This window comes from Lagenorhynchus albirostris, chromosome 6 (genome assembly GCF_949774975.1).
Source record: "Lagenorhynchus albirostris chromosome 6, mLagAlb1.1, whole genome shotgun sequence".
NCBI lineage: Eukaryota > Metazoa > Chordata > Mammalia > Artiodactyla > Delphinidae > Lagenorhynchus > Lagenorhynchus albirostris.
The window spans coordinates 32,424,563-32,448,904 of NC_083100.1; the positions used below are offsets into that span (position 1 = coordinate 32,424,563).

General features: G+C 38.1%; 1 protein-coding gene across 38 annotated transcripts in view; it reads right to left on the reverse strand.

The window, feature by feature from the left end:
- Nucleotides 1-24,342, reverse strand: part of ABI2 (abl interactor 2) — a 103,376-nt gene that overhangs the window by 43,851 nt on the left and 35,183 nt on the right. For all 38 annotated transcript variants that reach the window (XM_060152271.1, XM_060152260.1, XM_060152256.1 and 35 more), the window contains 2 exons: nt 20,660-20,827; nt 518-694 (listed from right to left, as the gene is read on the reverse strand). In XM_060152271.1, coding sequence (XP_060008254.1) covers nt 518-694; nt 20,660-20,827 — 345 coding nt within the window. The remainder of the gene's footprint in view (nt 1-517; nt 695-20,659; nt 20,828-24,342) is intronic.

Consider the following 24,342-nt stretch of genomic DNA (forward strand, 5'->3'; position numbering starts at 1 on the left):
TATATAATGACTATCTACTCAAAAGCAGTGGAAATACTAGTTCACATATTAGTTTTAGTTACATTATTCTCACCCAAAATGTTGAGATAAATTTGTTTTAGAAAAATTCAAAGTACATGTTTGTTTATATATGTTCTTTCTGAAAACTAATGCCAAAAGTTTGTTGATATTTTTGAGATAAAGCAAATACTTTAATAACATACTGAATAATTTTTAATTAGTCATACTAAATCATTAAAAGATTAGAAATATAATACCACATTTATTTCCAGATCTATATGAGGTATTTTCATAACTGATTAAGCAAAACAATTCAGTCAAAGATGACTGTTTAAAACTTGACAACATAATACTAAGAAGAAAGAAGGATAACAATAGTTATAGTGGTAAGAAATCTTCAGAACTACAAGTAGGCCAAGACTTGATCCTCTGGAAAGAAAAGATAAACGCTTAATTTTCTAAAGAGTTAGTTTCATTATGGGCTGTTGTTTTTAAGCTGGACAAAAATTATACTTACCTTTACTCCATGTCCAATATCATCTAGAATTGTATAGTCAATAGGTTTTCTAATATAACGAACTGGTCGTTCAAGGTTGGCTGGAGCAATAATCTTATGTGTCCTTGAAGTGTTTTTATTGGTAGTCAAAATACCAATTTCTCTTCTTGCAACTTTCTCTTTATGAATATCAACGGTCTACAAAATATAATATAAACACAACACAAAAATGTATAGCTCTTATATCCATAAAAATAAAAATATAAATACTTAGAGGTTTAATATCATTATTCATATTCTTAACCACAATTGCTAACTTCTCCTTTTGGGAGCAATACTGACTTTCTCCCTTTCTAGGCTAAAGCAAGGGATGGGAAACCATGGCTGGCAGACCAAATTTGGCCCACCACCTATTTTTTACAGCCCAAAAGCTAAGAGAGGTGTTTACATTTTTTTAATGGTTGAAAAAAGTCAAAAGAAAAATAGGTCTTGACATGTGAAAATTATATGGAATTCAAATTTCAGTTTCCATAAACAAAGTTTTATTGGAACACAGTTATTCTACTTGCTTACATATTTTCACAATATAATGGCAGAGATGAGTAGTACTAACAGAGACCTTAGGGCCTGCAAAGCATAAAATATTTATTAGCTGGCCCTTTACAGAAAAAGTTTGCCAACCTCTGGACTAAACATGCTAATTTTTCCCCTCTCCATTAAGACTTAACCTTATTAAGAAAGCCCCAGTGAAGGAATTCCCTGGTGGTCCACTGGTTAGGACTCCATGCTTTCACTGCTGAGGGCCTGGGTTCAATCCCTGGTTGGGGAACTAAGATCCCACAAGCCGTGCAGTGCAGCCAAAAAAAAAGAAAAATCTTCAAAAAAAAAAACAAAGTCCCAGTGATTAATCTGGTTCCATTTAAAAATAACCTATTGGTATAAACTCTATTAGTGTTTAAATAATTTTTATTAAAAAAAGAGAGGCCTAAACTATAAATACAATGTTAAAATAAGAATCATTTTTTACAGAGAAACTTGTTTACTGAGGCAATGCTGCTTATATTTTATCATAACAAAATGCTTGTAAAATATTTCATTATTTTATTTATTAAATGTTCAAAATAGGATATAATTTAGTACATAACAACAATGTGTTTTTACTCAGTTTTCTATTTGCTGAGAGAGGGCGAATTTAAGCACGGGTAATTAATACACTAAAGCAGCATTTTTCAAACTGCTAGGTGCAATTTAGTGAGATGTGAGCAGCAATTATTTTAAATGAAAAAGAACAGAAATATCAGACAACATACACATAGTAAGGTATTTTTTCTTAAAATGTTATGTATATAAATACATACATTAAATTGTGTACTGGATGAAATATAAAATATATTTTTAACTGTGAGTTGCAGTTTAAAAAGTTTGAAAACTACTTCACTAAAATTTTGTTCACATCTCTTGCCACCATTCCTGGCTCAAGCAGCAATTAACAGATACTTTTGCTATTTCCTCCCCAAACCTACTTTAATTTACCCTGTCTAAAGAATAACCAGGTAGTAACACAGAAATGGAAATGAAAGATAACCATCATGACATTATTAAATACAACTTTAAGAAATCTGAACACTGATTATTTATCCTTCTAAACTACCTAAAGTGTGAAAGAAACCTGAAACAAATTTGAAGCCTCCCATTTCAACCAACAGATCTTAAAAGAAACAGAATCTGTAAGTTCATAACTAATAAATATCTAAATGAAGCAACAAATCGAATACCGGCCAAGGTAGTGACCTTATCATTTTAATTATTTCTTTTTAAGACAAAAATAGATTTTGAACTTTTTCAGTGCATATTAGAAAAATTACAAAATCTGCTTTCCTTTTCAACTGTTTGAGGGAGCTATAACAGAAAAAAAAAAGGTTGCACATTAGTGACAATATTGGAATTTACTTATTTTTAACTTCAGAGAAATGGAAATTAATCATATTTTACTTTTGAATAATTTTTAATGAGTCTTTCTAAATTACTAAAAATATGAGCTAGGGGCTTCCCTGGTGGCGCAGTGGTTGAGAGTCTGCCTGCCGATTCAGGGGACATGGGTTCGTGCCCCGGTCCAGGAAGATCTCACATGCTGAGGAGCGGCTGGGCCCGTGAGCCGTGGCCGCTGAGCCTGCGCATCTGTAGCCTGTGCTCCGCGACGGGAGAGGCCACAACAGTGAGAGGCCCGCGTACCGCAAAACAAAACAAACAAACAAAAATGAGCTAGGAAGATTTCATACTTACCAATTATACTTCAAAATAACCAAAAAACCCCAAAATATGACACTTATTTTTTATATATAACTGGTCTTTGTTATACCAATAAAAGAAAATTTATTAGAGAATGTAATCCTCTTTCAACATTGTTTTCATTCTGCTTAGTTAGAAATATAATTATTCAGAAATGAAAACAAAAGAATGTAAACCTAATCAACAATAACAGAATTCTAAACTTAGGGCAAACTGGAACTTCAAATTTTCCTGCTAGAAATATTAATATATCTCTGGAGAATGAAAAGAGGGGTAACTTTTCATTATTATTTGCACTAAGATACAGTTATATTTTATAACAAGCACATATTTTTAAATTATTTGAAAAAACTGAGACTTTTTAAAAAGCATTAGAACAATTAGATCATACCTGGGGATTGGGGGCACTTACATATTACTTATATATTTTCTTTATGTACACATAAACACACAGCCCAAACCTGTATAAGCCATTACAGTAAGCATAAAAGAAAGACCAACACAGCAAAAGAAACGATCACAGAACTTTTATATATAAGCCGAAATAAGGGATAGTTGCTACAATAGGGCATAAAATTAGGCTCTTAGCTTCGTAGAGAAGGCAAAGTATAAATAATGAGTTACAAGAAAACATACACCCCTTCACTGGAAAAGTGACCATGTGCCCAGCACTAAACTCTTAAAGGAACTGGTTGAAGGAATTATGAGAAAAATGTTCTTTTTTGCTTCTTACATTAATTCTCATTAAAACTGAAGGCATATTTTAAAACGTAATTCTTAACAGCATATGTCTATATGAAGCCAAAATAATCTAGTTTGGTTATACGTTTCTAGTTGTCTACTCTAAAAGAATACTAGAGCAGGGCTTCTCAACAGCAACACTACCAGCATTTTGGGCCAGATAATTCTTTGTTGTGGAAGGGCTGTCCTGAGCATTGTAGGTTGTAGTGAAGCCTCCCAGTTGGTATCTATAGCACTCCCCACCCCAAGCTGTAACAACCAAAAATATCTGACGTTGCCAATTGTTCCCTTGGGGGTAAAACTGCTCTGACAGAGAACCAGTGATGTAGAAGAAGGACTAATTCATTTGTCTCATACATTATTCACTCTCAAATGTCAACTGTTTCCAAACTTTGTACAAGAGTTGATTTATGATTAATGCCTCTAGTGACTGCCAAATATCAATATTTGATGTCATTAACTTTTAAAAATCATCTAAAATAATAAAAGTAATATATGGTTAAGAAAACCCAAAGGTATAATTTGTGAATTGCCATCCTAATACCACACTGAATTGAACTGTAGGAGTTCCCGTAGACAGAATCAAATATAACTTCAGAACATGGTTATGATTTTATCTTAAGTCTGAATAACAACTTTTAATGGAGAACAATAAATCTATTACATAAATAAGGAGGAGAAAGTTTGGTCCAGAAGATTCTGAAGTTTTCAGCAATTACCTAATTCATATTTTTCAAAGATTTCTCTGGTAGAAAATACGATCATTTTCAAATTAGACAGAGTAATGTAATGAATACCCCCCATATACTTAACATCCAGCTTCAACATTCATCAACTCACAGCCAATTGTCAGTTTCAAAAGAACTTTGGTAAGGCTCCTAAAACATATTTTTAAATATGGCTTGTATGTTTTCCCTAAATCAAACTCATAGCTTTCAGTAATCACCATTGCCTTTGCCTTCACAATATACTTTGATATTACAATGCTGAAATGAATTAAGTTACATTTTGGAAGTACGAATTCAACACTGATAGCTAGTCAGAATTTTAATAATAAGAAAAGTATTTTCCACTTATCCTGGATTTCTAAAGTTACTAGTTATATGCCAATAAACTTACTCTCATTCAGAAGAGGCCTCAATAATAGCACTCACCTATGGCAAGTGGAAAATGTGTTTAACTAGCAAAGAAGACCAAAACTAATGCAAGTACACTGCTATTAATACTATTATTGTTTGCTACCTGTTAACCAAAAAACACACCAAGTAGTATTGCTGCAACTGTGCAAGAGTTAAATATCTTTTCTCCCACAGTTCCTTAACAATTTGTTTCTCCATCCTCTAACAGCTATTGCCAAGCTGGTGTCACATGCTGCAGACTCCCCCCATGATATTTCAACCACGCAGTGCCAAACCCAGGCTCCTCTAGAATACCTCTCATGACCTTGACTTTCAGCTCCTCTGCAAGCCTGAGCCCCCCTCCCACACCTCCATCATGGACCCAAGCACATGCTCAGGCCACAGCAGATGACAGGAAGGTATGTATAAAGTATTTTGCTTTAGGGTTATCCATGCATTGTCCCATTACCACAGATAATTGAAAGTAGACTGTACTGGATAGCACTACCTCAGTCAGCTGCCCATCAGTGTGGGAAAACATCCGCAGTCAAACAGTTACAGTGGGTTAACTCAACTAAGTTGGGTGTTTTAAAATGTGTCTCCATTTTTTTACATTAGTAAGTTAATGTTTCAAATAAGCATTTATTTATTTTAATCACAAATATGCTTTACACTATTCATCTTTCATAAAACAAATTATTCACAAACTGAATGGGTAATTTTCAGTTATTTATTTTCTATAAAATGATATAAACTTAATTAGGAACTGTATAAATCCTACTTTCTATACATAATTACACACTGATAACCATTAGTGGGATTTCCTAAATTTAAAATTGGTAATTTTTAAACAAATCTATATACATAAAGTTTTTTAAATTTATTATTTATTTTTGGCTGAGTTGGGTTTTTGTTGCTGCATGAGGGCTTTACCTAGTTGTGGCGAGCAGGGGCTACTCTTCATTGCAGTGCGCAGGCTTCTCATTGCGGTGGCTTCTCTTGTTGCGGAGCCCGGGCTCTAGGCACACGGGCTTCAGTAGTTGTGGCACGCAGGCTCAGTAGTTGTGGCTCACAGGCTCTAGAGTGCAGGCTCAGTAGTTGTGGCACACGGGCTTAGTTGCTCTGCGGCATGTGGGATCTTCCCGGACCAGGGCTCGAACCTGTGTCCCCTGCATTGGCAGGCGGATTCTTAACCACTGCACCACCGGGGAAGTCCTACATAAAGTTTTTTAAACAAAAAATTACCCTACATGATGAGTTCCTCAGGGTTTAGACCTTCCATTGCCTTTTAGTAGTCCCTAAACCCTTAAGAAGAATCACTTCCATTCCTATATTATTTTACAGTCATTCCTTTCTATCTCCTCTACTTGTTACATGCTAACTACTTCAACACCTGGCCCAGTAAGTTCTAGTTAGCTCTTGGGAGGGTGGGAGAGACACTGCTTTGTAAGTTCTTTATGTTGCCTTTTGCCCTCTCTTGATCTTCTTCTAAGCCATGTTGAACCGAATACTGACAGTATTGACTGTTTTTAGTAGTTAAGAGAAGAATTTTAATTTACAAGTTTATAAGAATTTTAGCTTGAATAATGTTCTGTAAATCTTTTTTTACCTTACCAGAAATGGACACAAAATCATGGACACAGTAAATAGCTATACTGACTTAACAGCAGCTCTGTGTGCCTTGCTTATACAAGTATTCAGTAAAAATTAAATGTCTGCTCTGACAACTACACATTCTTGAAAAATATTTAACATTAATTTAACTCTTACTCTCAGCTTGAAGATTAAAAATTTCATTTATCTTTTAAATAATATGCTTCCAAAGAATTGACAGGATAACAGCAACAAAGCGAGAGGTGGAATTTCTTTAAAATTTAACACCCTTAAAATACCTAAGGTAACCCACATCAGAACCTATCCTAACACTGTCTTACAGATACAGTGAGTGTGGTATAGATTAGTACACTACCTAATACTATATGGTCTTTTTAGTATAAAAAGTTTCTGATACTAAATATTCATAATCAACGCTATCTTGTTTTTCAAAACATTTGCCATTGGGAGAATGGGTTATTACTTTGTTTTGTTGAATTATTTCTTCCTGATACATAGTTGGTAGAGTCAGTGGAATTTCCATCCTCAGATTCAAAATGAAAGTAATCTGGAAATAGTTCAGTTACATCAGAGTGATAGAGGGTTGAAGTGAGTAGGGCGCAGACTGAGGTAAACAGCAGAGCCAGCAGAATAGAAAGAAGAAAAAAGCAAATATAAATCAAGTTCATTTGTGAGAATCTCACAATTGTGAGAATAAAAATTCAAAATGGAAGACAGCTCATAAAGCATCTAATCAGTCCTATCATTTTACAGGTGAGGAAACTGAAGTTCAAATAAGTCAAATATCACACAAGTCAGCAGAAGGACCAGAGTAAAATCTAGATCCCCCACCCTCTCCCTCCCAATACTCAGTGTTCATCTCTATTAAAATGGAGAAAAGAGCTAGAGCACTAGGAGGCTGAAAAGTGGTAAGTTTCCTACCTAGGAGATAGGAAAAAGATACTGATGAGGAAAGAAATTGAATACCTCAGATATCTAATATCTACTGGTCCTTAACCACTCTACCAGACAACCCTTAACAACAACTCTTGACACCTACCATTCCAATATACATGTGATCTCATCTTTGACCTGATTGAACCTCCATTTCTTTGCTTCCTCAACCCCACTTCTCTCCAAATTCTCCCAACCTAGTATTTTTGCTCCAAATGCAAAAATAAATATGACCTCAAGATATCTTGAGAACACTGTAACTCCCTCTAAAAACATAATAATGTTTTTAATAAAGCATAATAATAATAAAATTTAAGTACCAAACATTTGAAAACCAGTACTTTGGAGCAAGAGCCTACAAACTATAGCCCACATGCCAAAACTGGCCTGTAGCCTGTTTTTATATGGTCCACAAGCTAAGAATGCTTTTTACATATTTAAACAGTTGCTTAAAAACATACAGCACAGGAATTTCTTTAAATTTAACACCCTGTGCTGTAATTACATACAGCACCCTGTTTAAAAAATTTTATGTAGGACTTCCCCGGTGGTGCAGTGGTTAAGAATCCGCCTGCCAATGCAGGGGACACAGGTTCGAGCCCTGGTCCGGGAAGATCCCACATGCCGCAGAGCAACTAAGCCCGTGTGCCACAACTACTGAGCCTGCACTCTAGAGCCTGTGAGCCACAACTACTGAGCCTGCGTGCCACAACTACTGAAGCCCGTGTGCCTAGAGCCCGGGCTCCGCAACAAGAGAATTACAGCACAGGGTGCTGTATGTAATTACATACAGCACAGGAACTCACTGTCAGTCCAGTGGTTAGGGCTCCACACTTCCACTGCAGGAGGCACGGGTTCGATCCCTGGGAACTAAGATCTCGGATGCCATGCAGCGTGGCCAAAACAACACAAAACAAAACATACAGCACAAAGAATCATAGGAGACTGAAACCCCATGTGGCCCACAAAGCCTAAAATATTGACTATCTAGCCCTTTACAAAAAAGTATGCCAATTCTTGCTTCAGAGTATTTACTGAGCATTTGCTTTACAAACAGAAAACATTTTCTCTTATACTATGGAATCATATTTCATTCTAAAGAGCATCAAAGAGCTTTGATATTCAATTGACTTTTAAAATAAAGGACTCTACATACATTAAATGAAACTGAAAAAAGTTTCAATCCTTAAGGTAAATGCTAAAAGTACATAAATTTTTAAAAATTTACTCATTTCTTAGCTATAGCCTCTATCAGCCCATTTCTCCTACTCAACTCCTCATCCAACATACTTCAATATATTTCATATAAACTTAACAGCTGCTGTAGAGTTGCAGATCCCTTGCTTTTCCAAGTATTGCCCTCTAGACACTCAACTCCAAAGGAAGGAGGCTCAACATATTCTTGACAGCTCTGACTCAGGCCCCTGTTATTTCTGACCTACCAATCTCTATCCATTCATCTCTCCCATTTTTTACTTATTCCATTAGAACAGCTTTAAAAGATAGTATTAAGCCATATTAATTAAATATATAAGATTTGTGTGATACTCAAAAAGAAAATGTTCTCATTAACTGAATACATATACTTACAACTTAGAGTAAACTTAATCGCCTTCCTCCTTAAGGCTGCTACACTTTTCTACCAAAGAACTACAGAATTCTAATCAGAATACAGATGATTGCTTTCATTGTCATTGTCCTACTGCCATTATCTACCCACACAATCTCACAAACTAATAAAAAGTTGTCCCTCCTTTTTAGGAACTCTAATATATTAATTTCTCTTCTGCATTTGCACTTTTCTTCTTAATTTCTTCTTTGAGTTCTTTGCCAAAATTTCAAACATGCGGAAATTTTAAGACTCTGAAGTATAAATTTCAAAATTCCACATCAGATTAGCAATATGTCAGCATCCCTTTTTCTATAAAAAACCAAGTTCATCTATTTCATCATTTAAAATGCCACTATTTCCTCTAGGAGGTCCTTTCAGAATAAAAATCTACCTCTTGCTCATTAAAATTCACCAATACTTTTTTTTTTTAGTTTAAGACACAGCAATACAACAAGCAATAAATTATATGATGTCTACAGAAGTTTATACGGAATGTGAAGAAACCGTTATAGGGGCAAATTCAGATTTAAGATTAAATAATATTAAATAACAAGAAATCCCTCTGAATGGTCTGATGGATTTAACAGAAATATAAGGTAGGGGGGACCTTCAAGATGGCACAGGAGTAAGACGTGGAGATCACCTTCCTCCCCACAAATACATCAAAAATACATCTACATGTGAAACAACAACTACAGAACATCTACTGAATGCTGGCAGAAGACCTCAGAATTCCCAAAAGGCAAGAACCTCCCCCACGTACCTGGGTAAAGCAAAAGAAAAACAGAAACAAAAGAATAGAGATGGGACCTGCACCTCTGGGAGGGAGCTGTGAAGGAGGAAAAGTTTCCATACACTAGGAAGCCCCTTCACTGGTGGAGACAGGGGGTGGGTGGGGGAGAAACTTCGGAGCCACAGAGGAGAGCACAGCAACAGGGGTGTGGAGGGCAAAGCGGAGAGATTCCCGCAGAAAGGATTGGTGCCGACCAGCACTCACCAGCCTGAGAGGCTTCTCTGCTCACCCACCGGGGCTGTCTGGGAGCTGAGGCTCGGACTTCAGAGGTCAGATCCCAGGGAGAGGACTAGGATTGGTTGCGTGAACACAGCCTGAAGGGGGCTAGTGCACTACAGCTAGCCGGGAGGGAGTCCGGGAAAAAGTCTGCACCTGCCTGAGAGGCAAGAGACCATTGTTTCAGGGTGCATGGGGAGAGGGGATTCAGAGTACCGCCTAAACAAGCTACAACTATGGGTGCGAGCCACGGCTATCAGCTCGGACACTAGAGACGGACATTAAACGCTAAGGCTGCTGCCGCCGCCACCAAGAAGCCTGTGTGCAAGCACAGGGCACTATCCACACCTCCCCTACCAGGAGCCCGTGCAGCTTGCCACTGTCAGGGTCCCGTGATCCAGGGACAATTTCCCTGGGAGAACCCAAGGTGTGGCCCGGATGTTGCAATGTCACCCCAGACTCTGCCACCAGAGGCTTGCCCCACATTCCGTACCCCTCCCTCCCCCGGGCCAGAGTGAGCCAGAGCCCCCACAGGCGACCTACACACAGAGGCGGGTCGAAATCCAAAGCTGAACCCCAGAAGCTGTGCAAACAAAGAAGAGAAAGGGAAATTTCTCCAAGCAACCTCAGGAACAGCAGATTAAATATCCACAATCAACTCGATGTACCCTGCATCAGTGGAATACCTGAACAGACAACGAATCATCCCAAAATTGAGGAGGTGGACTTTGGGAGCAACCGTAGACTTGGGGTTTGCTTTTTGCATCTATTTGTTTCTGGTTTTATGATTATCTTAGTTTAGTATTTAGAGCTTATTATTTTTTTTACATCTTTATTAGAGTATAATTGTTTTACAATGGTGTGTTAGCTTCTGCTTTATAACAAAATGCATCAGTTATACATATACATATGTTCCCATATCTCTTCCCTCTTGCATCTCCCTCCCTCCCACCCTCCTTGTCCCACCTCTCTAGGTGGTCACAAAGCACCGAGCTGATCTCCCTGTGCCATGCAGCTGCTTCCCACTAGCTATCTATTTTACGTTTGGTAGTGTGTATATGTCCATGCCACTGTCTCGTTTTGTCACAGCTTACCCTTCACCCTCCCCATATCCTCAAGTCCATTCTCTAGTAGGTCTGTGTCTTTATTCCTGTCTTACCCCTAGGTTCTTCATGACATTTTTTTTTCTTAAATTCCATATATATGTGTTACCATATGGTATTTGACTTTCTCTTTCTGACTTACTTCATTCTGTATGACAGACTCTAGGTCCATTCTCCTCATTACAAATAGCTCAATTTCGTTTCTTTTTATGGCTGAGTAATATTCCATTGTATATACGTGCCATTCATCCGATGATGGACACTTAGGTTGTTTCCATCTCCAGGCTATTGTAAATATAGAGCTGCAATGAACATTTTGGTACATGACTCTTTTTGAATTATAGTTTTCTCAGGGTATATGCCCAGTAGCGGGATTGCTGGGTCATATGGTAGTTCTATTTGTAGTTTTTTAAGAAACCTCCATACTGTTCTCCACAGTGGCTGTAACAATTCACATTCCCACCAGCAGTGCAAGAGTGTTTCCCTTTTCTCCACACCCTCTCCAACATTTATTGTTTCTAGATTTTTTGATGATGGCCATTCTGACTGGTGTGAGATGATATCTCATTGTAGTTTTGATTTGCATTTCTCTAATGATTAATGATGCTGAGCATTCTTTCACGTGTTTGTTGGCAGTCTGTATAACTTCTTTGGAGAAATGTCTATTTAGGTCTTCTGCCCATTTTTGGATTGGATTGTTTGTTTTTTTGATATTGAGCTGCATGAGCTGCTTGTAAATTTTGGAGATTAATCCTTTGTCAGTTGGTTCATTTGCAAATATTTTCTCCCATTCTGAGGGCTGTCTTTTAGTCTTGTTTATGGTTTCCTTTGCTGTGCAAAAGCTTTGAAGTTTCATTAGGTCCCATTTGTTTATTTTTGTTTTTATTTCATTTTCTCTAGGAAGTGGGTCAAAATGGATCTTGCTGTGATTTATGTCATAGAGTGCTCTGCCTATGTTTTCCTCTAAGAGTTTGATAGTTTCTGGCCTTACATTTAGGTCTTTAATCCATTTGGGGCTTATTTTTGTGTATGGTGTTAGGTAGTGATCTAATCTCATACTTTTACATGTACCTGTCCAGTTTTCCCAGCACCACTTATTGAAGAGGCTGTCCTTTCTCCACTGTACATTCCTGCCTCCTTTATCAAAGATAAGGTGACCATATGTGCGTGGGTTTAACTCTGGGCTTTCTATCCTGTTCCATGGATCTCTCTTTCTGTTTTTGTGCCAGTACCATATTGTCTTGATTACTGTAGCTTTGTAGTATAGTCTGAAGTCAGGGACCCTGATTCCTCCAGCTCCATTTTTCATTCTCAAGATTGCTTTGGCTATTTGGGGTCTTTTGTGTTTCCATACAAATTGTGAAATTTTTTGTTCTAGTTTTGTGAAAAATGCCAGTGGTAGTTTGATAGGGATTGCATTGAATCTGTAGATTGCTTCTGGTAGTAGAGTCATTTTCACAATGTTGATTCTTCCAATCCACGAACATCATATATCTCTCCAACTATCTGTATCATCTTTAATCTCCTTCATCAGTGTCTTATAGTTTTCTGCATACAGGTCTTCTGTCTCCTTAGGTAGGTTTATTCCTAGATATTTTATTCTTTCTGTTGCAATGGTACATGGAAGTGTTTTCTTGATTTCACTTTCAGATTTTTCATCATTAGTGTATAGGAATGCCAGAGATTTCTATGCATTAATTTGGTATCCAGCTACTTTACAAAATTCATTAATTAGCTCTAGTAGTTTTCTGGTAGCATCTTTAGGATTCTCTATGTATAGTATCATATCATCTGCCAACAGTGACAGCTTTACTTCTTCTTTTCCAATTTGGATTCCTTTTATTTTCTTTTCTTCTCTGATTGTTGTGGCTAAAACTTCCAAAACTATGTTGAATAAGAGTGATGAGAGTGGGCAACCTTGTCTTGTTCCTGATCATAGTTGAAATGGTTTCAGATTTTCACCATTGAGGACAATGTTGGCTGTGGGCTTGTCATATATGGCCTTTATTATGTTGAGGAAAGTTCCCTCTATGCCTACTTTCTGCAGGGTTTTTATCATAAATGAGTGTGAATTTTGTTGAAAGCTTTCTCTGCATCTATTGAGATGATCATATGGTTTTTCTCCTTCAGTTTCTTAATATGGTGTATCACATTGATTAATTTGCGTATATTGAAGAATCCTTGCATTCCTGGAATAAACCCCACTTGATCATGGTGTATGATCCTCTTAATGTGCTGTTGGATTCTGTTTGCTAGTACTTTCTTGAGGATTTTTGCATCTATGTTCAACAGTGATATTGGCCTGTAGTTTTCTTTCCTTGTGACATCCTTGTCTGGTTTTGGTATCAGGGTGATGGTGGCCTCATATATGAGTTTGGGAGTTTTCCTCCCTCTGCTATATTTTGGAAGAGTTTGAGAAGGATAGGTGTTATTAGCTCTTCTCTAAATGTTTGATAGAATTTGCCTGTGAAGCCAACCGGTCCTGGGCTTTGGTTTGTTGGAAGATTTTTAATCACAGTGTCAATTTCAGTGCGTGTGATTGGTCTGTTCATATTTTCTATTTCTTCCTGATTCAGTCTTGGCTTGTTGTGCATTTCTCAGAATTTGCCCATTTCTTCCAGGTTGCCCATTTTATTGGCATAGAGTTGCTTGTAGTAATCTCTCATAATCTTTTGCATTTCTGCAGTGTCAGTTGTTACTTCTCCTTTTCCATTTCTCATTCTACTGATCTGAGTCTTCTCCCTTTTTTTGTGATGAGTCTGGCTAATTGTTTATCAATTTTGTTTACCTTCTCATAGAACCAGCTGTTAGCTTTATTGATCTTTGCGATCGTTTCCTTCATTTCTTTTTCATTTATTTCTGATCTGATTTTTATGATTTCTTTCCTTCTGCTAACTTTGGGTTTTTTTTCTTTTTCTTTCTCTAATTGCTTTAGGTGTAAGGTTAGGTTGTTTACTTGAGATGTTTCCTGTTTCTTAAGGTAGGAATGTATTGCTATGAATGAACTTCCCTCTTAGAACTGCTTTTGCTGCATCCATAGGTTTTGGGTCGTCGTGTCTCCATTGTCATTTGTTTCTAGGTATTTTTTATTTCCTCTTTGATTTCTTCAGTGTTCACTTCACTATTAAGTAGTGTATTGTTTAGACTCCATGTGTTTGTATCTTTCACAGATATTTCCCTGTAATTGATATCTGGTCTCACAGCGTTGTGGTCGGAAAAGATACTTGATACAATATCAATTTTCTTAAATTTACTAAGGCTTTATTTGTGACCCAAGATATGATCTATACTGGAGAATGTTCCATGAGCACTTAAGAAAAACGTGTACTCTGTTGTTTTTGGATGGAATGTCCTATAAATATCAATTAGGTCCATCTTGTTTAATGTATCATTTAAAGCTTGTGTTTCCTTATTTATTTTCATTTTGGATGATCGGTCCATTGGTGAAAGTGGGGTGTTAAAGTCCCCTACTATGAATATGTTACTGTCGATTTCCCCTTTTATGGCTGTTAGTATTTGCCTTATGTATTGAGGTTCTCCTATATTGGGTGTATAAGTATTTACAATTGTTATATGTTCTTGGATTCATCCCTTGATCATTATGTAGTATCCTTCTTTGTCTCTTGCAATAGTCTTTATTTTAAAGTCTGTTTTGTCTGATTAAGAATTTCTACTCCAGCTTTCTTTTGGTTTCCATTTGCATGGAATATCTTTTTCCATCCCCTTTAATTTCAGTTTGTATGTGTCTCTAGGTCTGAAGTGGGTGTCTTGTAGACAGCATATATATGGGTCTTATTTTTGTATCCATTCAGCCAATCTGTGTCTTTTGGTGCGAGCATTTAGTCCATTTACATTTAAGGTAATTATTGATATGTATGTTCCTATTCCCATTTTCTTAATTGTTTTGGGTTCGTTATTGTAGGCCTTTTCCTTCTCTTGTATTTCTTGACTACAGAAGTTCCTATAGCAGCTGTTGTAAAGCTGGTTTGGTGGTGCTGAATTCTCTCAGCTTTTGCTTGTCTGTAAAGGTTTTAATTTCTCCATCAAATCTGAATGAGATCCTTGCTGGGTAGAGTAATCCTGGTTGCAGGTTTTTCTCCTTCATCACCTTAAATATGTCCTGCCAGTCCCTTCTGGCTTGCAGAGTTTCTGCTGAAAGATCAGCTGTTAACCTTATGGGAATTCCCTTGTGTGTTATTTGTTGTTTTTCCCTTGCTGCTTTTAATATGTTTTGTGTTTAATTTTTGACAGCTTGATTAATATGTGTCTTGGTGTATTTCTCCTTGGATTTATCCCGTATGGGACTCTCTGTGCTTCCTGGACTTGAATGACTATTTCCTTTCCCATATTATGGAAGTTTTCAACTATAATCTCTTCAAATATTTTCTCAGTCCCCTTCTTTTTCTCTTCTTCTTCTGGAACCCCTATAATTCGAATGTTGGTGTGTTTAATGTTGTCCCAGAGGTCTCTGAGACTGTCCTCTGTTCTTTTCATTCCTTTTTCTTTATTCTGGTCTGCAGTAGCTATTTCCACTATTTTATCTTCCAGGTCACTTATATGTTCTTCTGACTCAGTTATTCTGCTATTGATCCCTTCTAGAGCATTTTAAATTTCATTTATTGTGTTGTTCATCATTGTTTATTTCATCTTTAGTTCTTCTAGGTCCTTGTTAAATGTTTCTTGCATTTTGTCTATTCTATTTCCAAGGTTTTGGATCATCTTTACTATCATTATTGTGAATTCTTTTTCAGGTCGACTGCCTAATTCCTCTTCATTTGTTAAGTCTGGTGGGTTTTTCTCTTGCTCCTTCATCTGCTATGTGTTTCTCTGTCTTCTCATTTTGCTTATCTTACTGTGTTTGGGGTCTCCTTTTTGCAGGCTGCAGGTTCATAGTTCCTGTTGTTTTTGGTGTCTGTTCCCAGTGGCTAAGGTTGGTTCAGTGGGTTGTGTAGGCTTCCTGGTGGAGGGGACTAGTGCCTGCGTTGTGGTGGATGAGGCTGGATCTTGTCTTTCTGGTGGGCAGGTCCACGTCTGGTGGTGTGTTTTGGGGTGTCTGTGGACTTCTTATGATTTTAGGCAGCCTCTCTGCTAATGGGTGGGGTTGTGTTCCTGTCTTGCTAGTTGTTTGGCATAGGGTGTCCAGCACTGTAGCTTGCTGGTCGTTGAGTGAAGCTGGGTGCTGGTGTTGACATGGAGATCTCTGGGAGATTTTCACCGTTTGATATTATGTGGAGCTGGGAGATCTCTTGTGGACCAGTGTCCTGAAATTGGCTCTCCCACCTCAGAGCCACAGCACTGACTCCTGGCTGTAGCACCAAGAGCCTTTCATCCACACAGCTCAGAATAAAAGGGAGGAAAAGAAGAAAGAAAGAAAGAGAGAGAGAGAGAGAGAGGGAGGGAGGGAGGAAGGAAGAAGGGAGGGTGGGAGGGACGGATGGAGGGAGGGAGGAAAGGAAGGAAGAAAATAAAATAAAGATAAAATAAAGTTATTAATATAAAAAAATTAATAAGAAAAAAAACGAACGTACAGAACCCTTGGACTAATGGTGGAAGCAAAGCTATACAGACAAAATGTCACACAGAAGCATACACATACACACTCACTAAAAGAGGAAAAGAGAAAAATCATAAATCTTGCTAAGTCCACCTCCTCAATTTGGGATGATTCGTTGTCTATTCATGTATTCCACAGATGCAGGGTACAGCAAGTTGATTGTGGAGCTTTAATCTGCTGCTTCTGAGGCTGCTGGGAGGGATTTCCCATTCTCTTCTTTGTTCTCACAGGTCCCAGGTCTCAGCTTTGGATTTGGCCCTGCCTCTGCGTGTAGGTCACCGGAGGGCGTCTTTGCTCAGACAGGACGGGGTTAAAGGAGCAGGTGCTTTGGGGACTCTAGCTCACTCAGGCCGGGGGGGATGGAGGGGTACGGAGAGTGGGGCGAGCCTGCAGCAGCAGAGGCCAACATAACGTTGCACCAGCCTGAGGCGCACCGTGCGTTCTCCCTGGGGAGTTGTCCATGGATCATGGGACCCTGGCAGTGGCGGGCTGCACTGGCCCCCCGGAAAGGGGGTGTGGATAGTGACCTGTGCTCGCACACAGGCTTCTTGGTGGTGGCAGCAGCAGCCTTAGCGTCTCATGCCCGTCTCTGGGGTTCGCACTGTTAGCCGCAGCTCGCGCCCGTCTCTGGAGCTCCTTTAAGCAGCGCTCTTAATCCCCTCTCCTCAAACACCAGTAAACAAGGAGGGAAGAAAAAGTCTCTTTTTCCCCGGACTCCCTCCCTGCTAGCCATGGCACACTAACCCCTTCAGGCTGTGTTCACGCCGCCGACCCCAGTCCTCTCCCTGCACTCCGACCAAAGCCCGAGCCTCAGCTTCCAGCCCCACCCGCCCCGGCGGGTGAGCAAACAAGAGTCTCGAGTTGGTGAGTGCCGGTCAGTACTGATCCTTTGCGGGAATCTCTCCGCTTTGCCCTCCGCACCCCTGTTGCTGGGCTCTCCTCCGCGGCTCCGAAGCTTCCCCCTCCGCCACCTGCAATGTCCACCCACAAAGGGGTTTCTAGTGTGTGCTGGGCTCTCCTCCTTCACGGCTCCCTCCCACTGGTGCAGGTCCCGTCCCTATCCTTTTGTCTCTGTTTATTCTTTTTTCTTTTGCCCAACCCATGTACATGGGGACTTTCTTGCCTCTTGGGAGGTCTGAGGTTTTCTGCCAGCGTTCAGTAGGTGTCCTGTAGGAGTTGTTCCACGTGTAGATGTATTTCTGGTGTATCTGTGGGAAGGAAGGTGATCTCCGCGTCTTACTCTTCCACCATCTTCCGCTCCTAGAGCTTATTATCATTGGTAGATCAGTTTATTGATTTGGCTGCTCTCTCTATTTTTAAAAAATATATATATTTTTTTATCCTTTTTCTCTTTTTGTGTGTATGTGTATGCTTTTTTGTGTGACTTTGTCTGTACAGCTTAGCTTTTACCATTTGTCCTAGAGTTCTGTCCATTTTGGTTTTGTTTTTTTAGTATAGTTTTTAGTGCTTGTTATCTTTCGTGGATTTGTTTATTGGTTTTGTTGCCCTCTTCTTTCTTTCCTATTTTTAATTACTTTTTTATTTTTAATTACTTTTTATTTGAATAACTTTATTTTATTTTTCTTTCTTTCCTTTCTTTTCTCCCTGTCCTTCTGAGGCATGTGGCTGACAAGGTCTTGGTGCTCCAGCCAGGTGTCAGGCATGAGCCTCGAAGATGGGAGAGCCGAGTTCAGGACATTGGTCCACCAGTAACCTCCCAGCGCCACATACTATCAAACAGCAAAAGCTCTCCCAGAGATCTCTATCTCAATGCTAAAAGGCAGCTCTACTCAACGACCTGGTAAGCCACAGGGCTGGACATCTCATGCCAAACAACTAGCAAGACAGGAACACATCCCCACCCATTAGCAAGAGGCTGCCTAAAATGATAATAGGTTCACAGACACCCAAAAACACACCACCAGACATGGTCCTGCCCAGCAGAAAGACAAGTTCCAGCTTCATCCACCAGAAAAGAGGCACCAGTCCCATCCACCAGGAAGCCTACACAACCCACTGAACCAACTTTAACCACTGGGTGCAGACACCAAAAACAATGGGAACCACGAAACTACAGCCTGTGAAAAGGAGGAGATATGGGGATATACGTATACGTATAGCTGATGCACTTTGTTATACAGCAGAAACTAACACACCACTGTAAAGCAATTATACTCCACCAAATATGTTAAAAAAAAAAAGAAGAAATATAAGGTAGACCTTACATAACTGATTCGGTTATGTGGACTATATTTAATTATATAAATTAAACCAAAGACTTTGAAAAATTGATGGATTAGTCAATTTTAGAAGAGTCCTGAACTTTTAAGATATACGAAAGTAATATGCACATTTTAAAACTCTTTTTATTCCAGAAGCATTCTAATCATTTATTCTATTTTAAAAATAGAATTGAATACCACCAAGTTACTCGAATGGCAAGAGAGTTAAAATAGAAAAGTTACAAAGATTTCAAAGAGAGGCCGACAGATCAAAATCTTTTCGTTTTAATGTTTTTAAAAATGTATTTTGCAATTATAAATTGGTTTTTACTGTAGTAATATTTTAAATGGTCCCAAAATATAGGAATGGTTATGAAAATTATAATATATATATACAACATTATGTAGCCATCGAAAATGTTTATGAAGATCTTATAACATCATGAGAAGATGTTTATTGCAATGGTAAGTTAAAAGAGCAGAACTCAAAATTCCATATATAGTATAACCCCAGCTAAATTTTAAAAATCATTTAGAAGAAAAAAATATTAAAAGGAAATATATCGAAATGTTAACAGGAGATGTTTGAGTAGTGGAGAAAGGGCTTGTTTTCCTATTTTTTTCTCTTTTCTTTATGACATTTACAATGGAGAAAGTATAACATTAATTTTTTCTAAGTTCTATACAAAGATAATTTTATAAGGTCACTTAATCTATCCATTACTGAGGTAACAGAAAACAGCATTTAAACAAGTCATCAAGCTATCACATTTTAAGTGTAAAATTCGGTAAAAATTGGAAGAAAGCAGGCAAATTCTCACCTCAAGGCCGATCATTTTAACTTGACAACTGAGTTTTAATGAAACCATTAAAGTAGACTTCCCAGGACTTCCATGGTGGTGCAGTGGATAGGACTCCGAGCTCCCAATGCAGGGGGCCCAGGTTCAATTCCTGGTCAGAGAACTATATCCTACATGCATGCTGCAACTAAGAGATCGTATGCCACAACTGGGGAGCCCTTGTGCCACAACTAAGGAGCCAGCAATCCGCAACTAGGGAGGCTGCCTGCTGAAACTAAGGAGCCCTGGAGCCACAACTAAGGAGCCCATGTGCCGCAACTAAGGAGCCCACCTGCGGCAACTAAGACCTGGTGCAACCAAATAAATATTTTTTAAAAAAGATGTTTAGGGGGCTTCCCTGGTGGCGCAGTGGTTGAGAGTCCTCCTGCCAGTGCAGGGGGCGCGGGTTCATGCCCCGGTCCGGGAGGATTCCACGTGCCGCGGAGCAGCTAGGCCCATGAGCCATGGCCACTGAGCCTGCGCGTCCGGAGCCTGTGCTCTGCAACGGGAGAGGCCGCAGCAGTGAGGGGTCCGCGTACCGCAAAAAAAAAAAAAAAGATGTTTAGGGACTCCCCTGGTGGTGCAGTGGTTAAGAATCTGCCTGCCAATGCAGGGAACACGAGTTCGAGCCGTGGTCCGGGACGACCCCACATGTCACAGAGCAACTAAGCCTTTGCAACACAACTAATGAGCCTGTGCTCTAGAGCCCGTGTGCCGCAACTACTGGAGCCCGCATGCCACAACTACTGAAGCCTGCGCGCCTAGAGCCCATGCTCTCCAACAAGAGAAGCCACCGCAATGAGAAGTCCGCGCACTGCAACAAAGAGTAGCCCCCGTTCACCACAACTAGAGAAAGCCCATGCACAGTGACAAAGACCCAACGCAGACAAAAATACATAAATTTTTTTAAAAAAGATGTTTAAAATAAACGAAGTATACTTCCCTATCAAAATCACAGAGAAGATAATCACTAGACAAAAAGATAGAAACAAAAAACCTACTACTGAGTTTGTATTTTCCAAATCATACATGTGAGTTAACTCACATAATAAAGGCTGCCAGCGTTACAGATAGCCTGTGTTTATTACATGTTCCTCATAGGCAAAATAGGAAAATAGTGTGGTCTTACTTGTGAAATATGATTGATTGAAGACTCCATCCTTCGAAGTTGGGACGCCTGGATATCCAGCATCTGCAGGACATTGTTGGCCAAGGTATTTATCAGATAGGCAACACTTGCTAAGGACTGGGTGGTGTAGGCTTTGGTTTCTTCTAGGGCTCGCTGCTTATCTGCTGACTAGAAAAACAAACAAACAATCATTACTTCAAAGATAACCCATTCTATAGATCTAATCTTCAAAAATACTCATCAAAACCATTATGTTGCTGAATCTACACACACTAGTGTAAAATGCTTTGAAAACTAGTTATCAGTATTCATGTAAACCCAACAACTAAATTATTGACTTGACTTCACTAATATTTTCACGTTGAATAGGTTCATCTTTGTACAGATGCAAATAAAATCCTGAAGCTGTTGTTTAAAAAATGAGATCCGATGGATATTTTGAGTAATGACAGCAAGTACAGTACATAGCTTCTCAAGGTCACTGCTTGGAAAGGTAGCATTGATTTGAATGAGTAAATTCTGGTGTACATTTTTCTACTTTCCTGAATTCCTCTTTTCCTTTCACTCTAACATGTAAAATGCATTTATAAAGAAATGTCTGTTTAAAGTAATAATGACAAAATAATAATGATAAATAAAAATGATGAAGTAAATAAAATGGTAATAATCATGATAAATAATGATAAATTAAAATAAAAGTAATAAAAGGACACTTTCTTCCCAAGCATCTTAAGTATTATAACCCTATGGAACATAAACTGCCACGTATCATAAACCCTACTTGAAAAACGGAGAGTACACAGTAAAAAGTGGTTAAGTGATTATTTCCAAGGTCACAAAGGAAAGCAATTGTAAAGTTACATATTCTATACTGCTGGCAAACACCATTTTCTTGCCCTAGTTCTACAGAAAGACTCTACGGTTCAGTAGAATGTACACAAGTGTCTGAATCAGAAACCTTTTATCTTAATGTCAGTTCTACTATTACAGCATGTCATATTTTAAGCAGTTGTGAACATCAAGTAAGATAATGAATGTAAAACCACTTTCTAATACTATAAATCATTATATCTAACAAACATCATTACCTCTTTGAGTAGTCATTAACTGTTCAAAGTCCACTATGTCCCACTCTCCCCTCTCCCACACCGTTTAGGACTCTAAACTTCTTTAGGACTCTAAACTTCTAAACTTAGCTTAGAAAAACAGTCAAATAAGAAAAAGACACAGACAAGGATGTACACTGACAGTTAATGGTGAAAAAGAAAAAAACATGAGACTGATTAAACAATACATTCATATACTACCTTTATGCAGTAATGAAAATAGTATTGTTATGTATTACTGATATGGAAAAATATCTATGAAATAACTAATTGAAAGAGAGCTGGTTACAAAGTACCTTAACACAATCATCCTAGTTTTGTAGGTGACTGTGTATAAATGTAAGCACGAGAAAAAAGTCAGAAAAAGGCCCAAAATGTTAACATAAGTTTTCTCTGAATGTTAGGAATGTAATTTGAGTCTTTTAATGATTTTTAATATGGTCTATTTTTTTTTTACCTTGGACATAAATACTTGTTATCAGAAAAAGTAAAGCTATATTACTTTGTAAAACCATAATGCATGCATTAATACAAAAGAGCAAACTTTAAGTGCTCTGTCCTAGTCAACTACTCACAAGGAATATTTGTAAGGAATAAGAGCACCAAAACAATTTTTTTTTTTTTGGTTAAAACAATTTTTTTAATCCTTCTGAAATGTATTTTACATTTGCACACTTATTTAAACAATGATTTGGGGCTCAAGACATTTTTCTTGTTATTTCTAAGCGCCAAATGAAGCTTTAAAGTGTTGAGGCTGCTGCATGTCTGCTGTATGGATAAGTCAACCCTCGGACATTCACTAAGGTTTTATAAGAACCTAATTTTACAAGAGCGGACATTCTAAGTTTTAGAGTTTTGTGCTTGCTTCAGCAGCACATATTCTAAGTCTGAGATTGTTTTCCTATAAAGTTAAGTGCTGAATAAAAACCTGAATAAATGCAAACAGAACCTATTTAAATAAAACTGATATCAAAATTGCTGCTTTAACCTAGAAGCCTTATAAATGACAATGGAGAAGCTACAATATCTTATTTTACATATAAGAAATAGTGAACAACACTAATAGAGGTTATTTTGTAATTCTTAAACAATGTATGATAAGTAAACACCTGGGACTATATTCTTATCTTTTGCTACAACCAAGTTTAATTATCACAGTTATAGTTCATGCATTAAAGGCACTATGACACCTCAACCCAGTTATCTAATATTCCTATTTAAATGGGATTAAGTTCCTGAAAAAAAGAAGAAATTTAGATAAAGGAGAAAATTATCATAGGCTTATAGAGGAATATTATAATGTATGCTATGGTAAGTACAAATAGTCCTATGAGAAAAGATTCTTACATAGAATAAAGTGACTTATTGCCAAGAGCCATCCTAGGCAATGATTAATCCTTCCTACTTTGTTATTTCTTCACTTTCCCTCATGATACTGACTTCTTATCTCTACAAGGGGATGTTCCCAAAGACTCTTGTCTTCAGACTACTCTTCTTGCTGTACTTGCAACCCTTAGAAAGAAATTTCACTCCTTCCTTAGCTATCACTTCCAAGCACAGAATTTTTAAATCTATTTACATCTTAACTTCCATCTCTCCCAAACCCATATTTCTGTTTACATGGCACCTCACCATGTATAATGTGCCGTATCAGTATATCTATAACTCACCACCTTCCCCAAAACTACTTCCTCCTACTTTTGTTAATAACATTATTACTCCATCACCTCAGATATTTTCCAAGTCTCTGTATCCTACACCTAATCCGTTTACATGATCCTTATATTCTATCTGTGCCAACATATCATTTCCTTTCTTTCAATTGCTACTGCCTACATTCTACTTCAGGCCCTCGTTATCTCTTGCCAGGACTACTATACCAGTTTCTAGGTCAGATTGTAGTATCTTACACGTGGTCCTGCAGATTCATCTTTCTAAATCAGTTCTGAAGCCCCCAGAGCTTCATCTTACCTACTTAAATAAAAAACTTTACTTATCATTTACAGTCTTCCTTAATATGGCCTAGAACTTATCTTCCATTCAACCCTACTTGAACCTTAGATTACAGTTTAATTAGACTTAACAGTTCACAAAACAGACCTTGGTTTCTTACCTTTGTGTCTTTGCCTATTCTCTTCACCTGAACCCATCAACTTCACCAACAACCCATCCCCTACCTTATCATCCCTGATTGTGATACTGATCATTTCTTACTGAGAATTCCCACAGGATTTTGTTTTCAGGTTTACAGCACATACTTTAGAATATCGGGCTGGCCATAAAGTTCGTTCGGGTTTTTCGCAAGGCGTTACGGAAAAACCCAAATGAACTTTTGGGCCAACCCGATATGTGCATGTTTCATTGACCCAAACTCCCACACGCCCTAGTGGAAAGACCTTGAGGGTAAGTATTATGCTTTCACATCACATTACACACAGGCATTACATATTATCTGTTGAAGTGTATCTTCCAAAATGTTCCAGAGAATCAAAGTTACTTCTATCACCCAATAGGCAGTGAGGGTGGGGAGGAAGAAGTGATATAAGAAAGATTTCTTTGACCTCCAGAAGCTTAGGC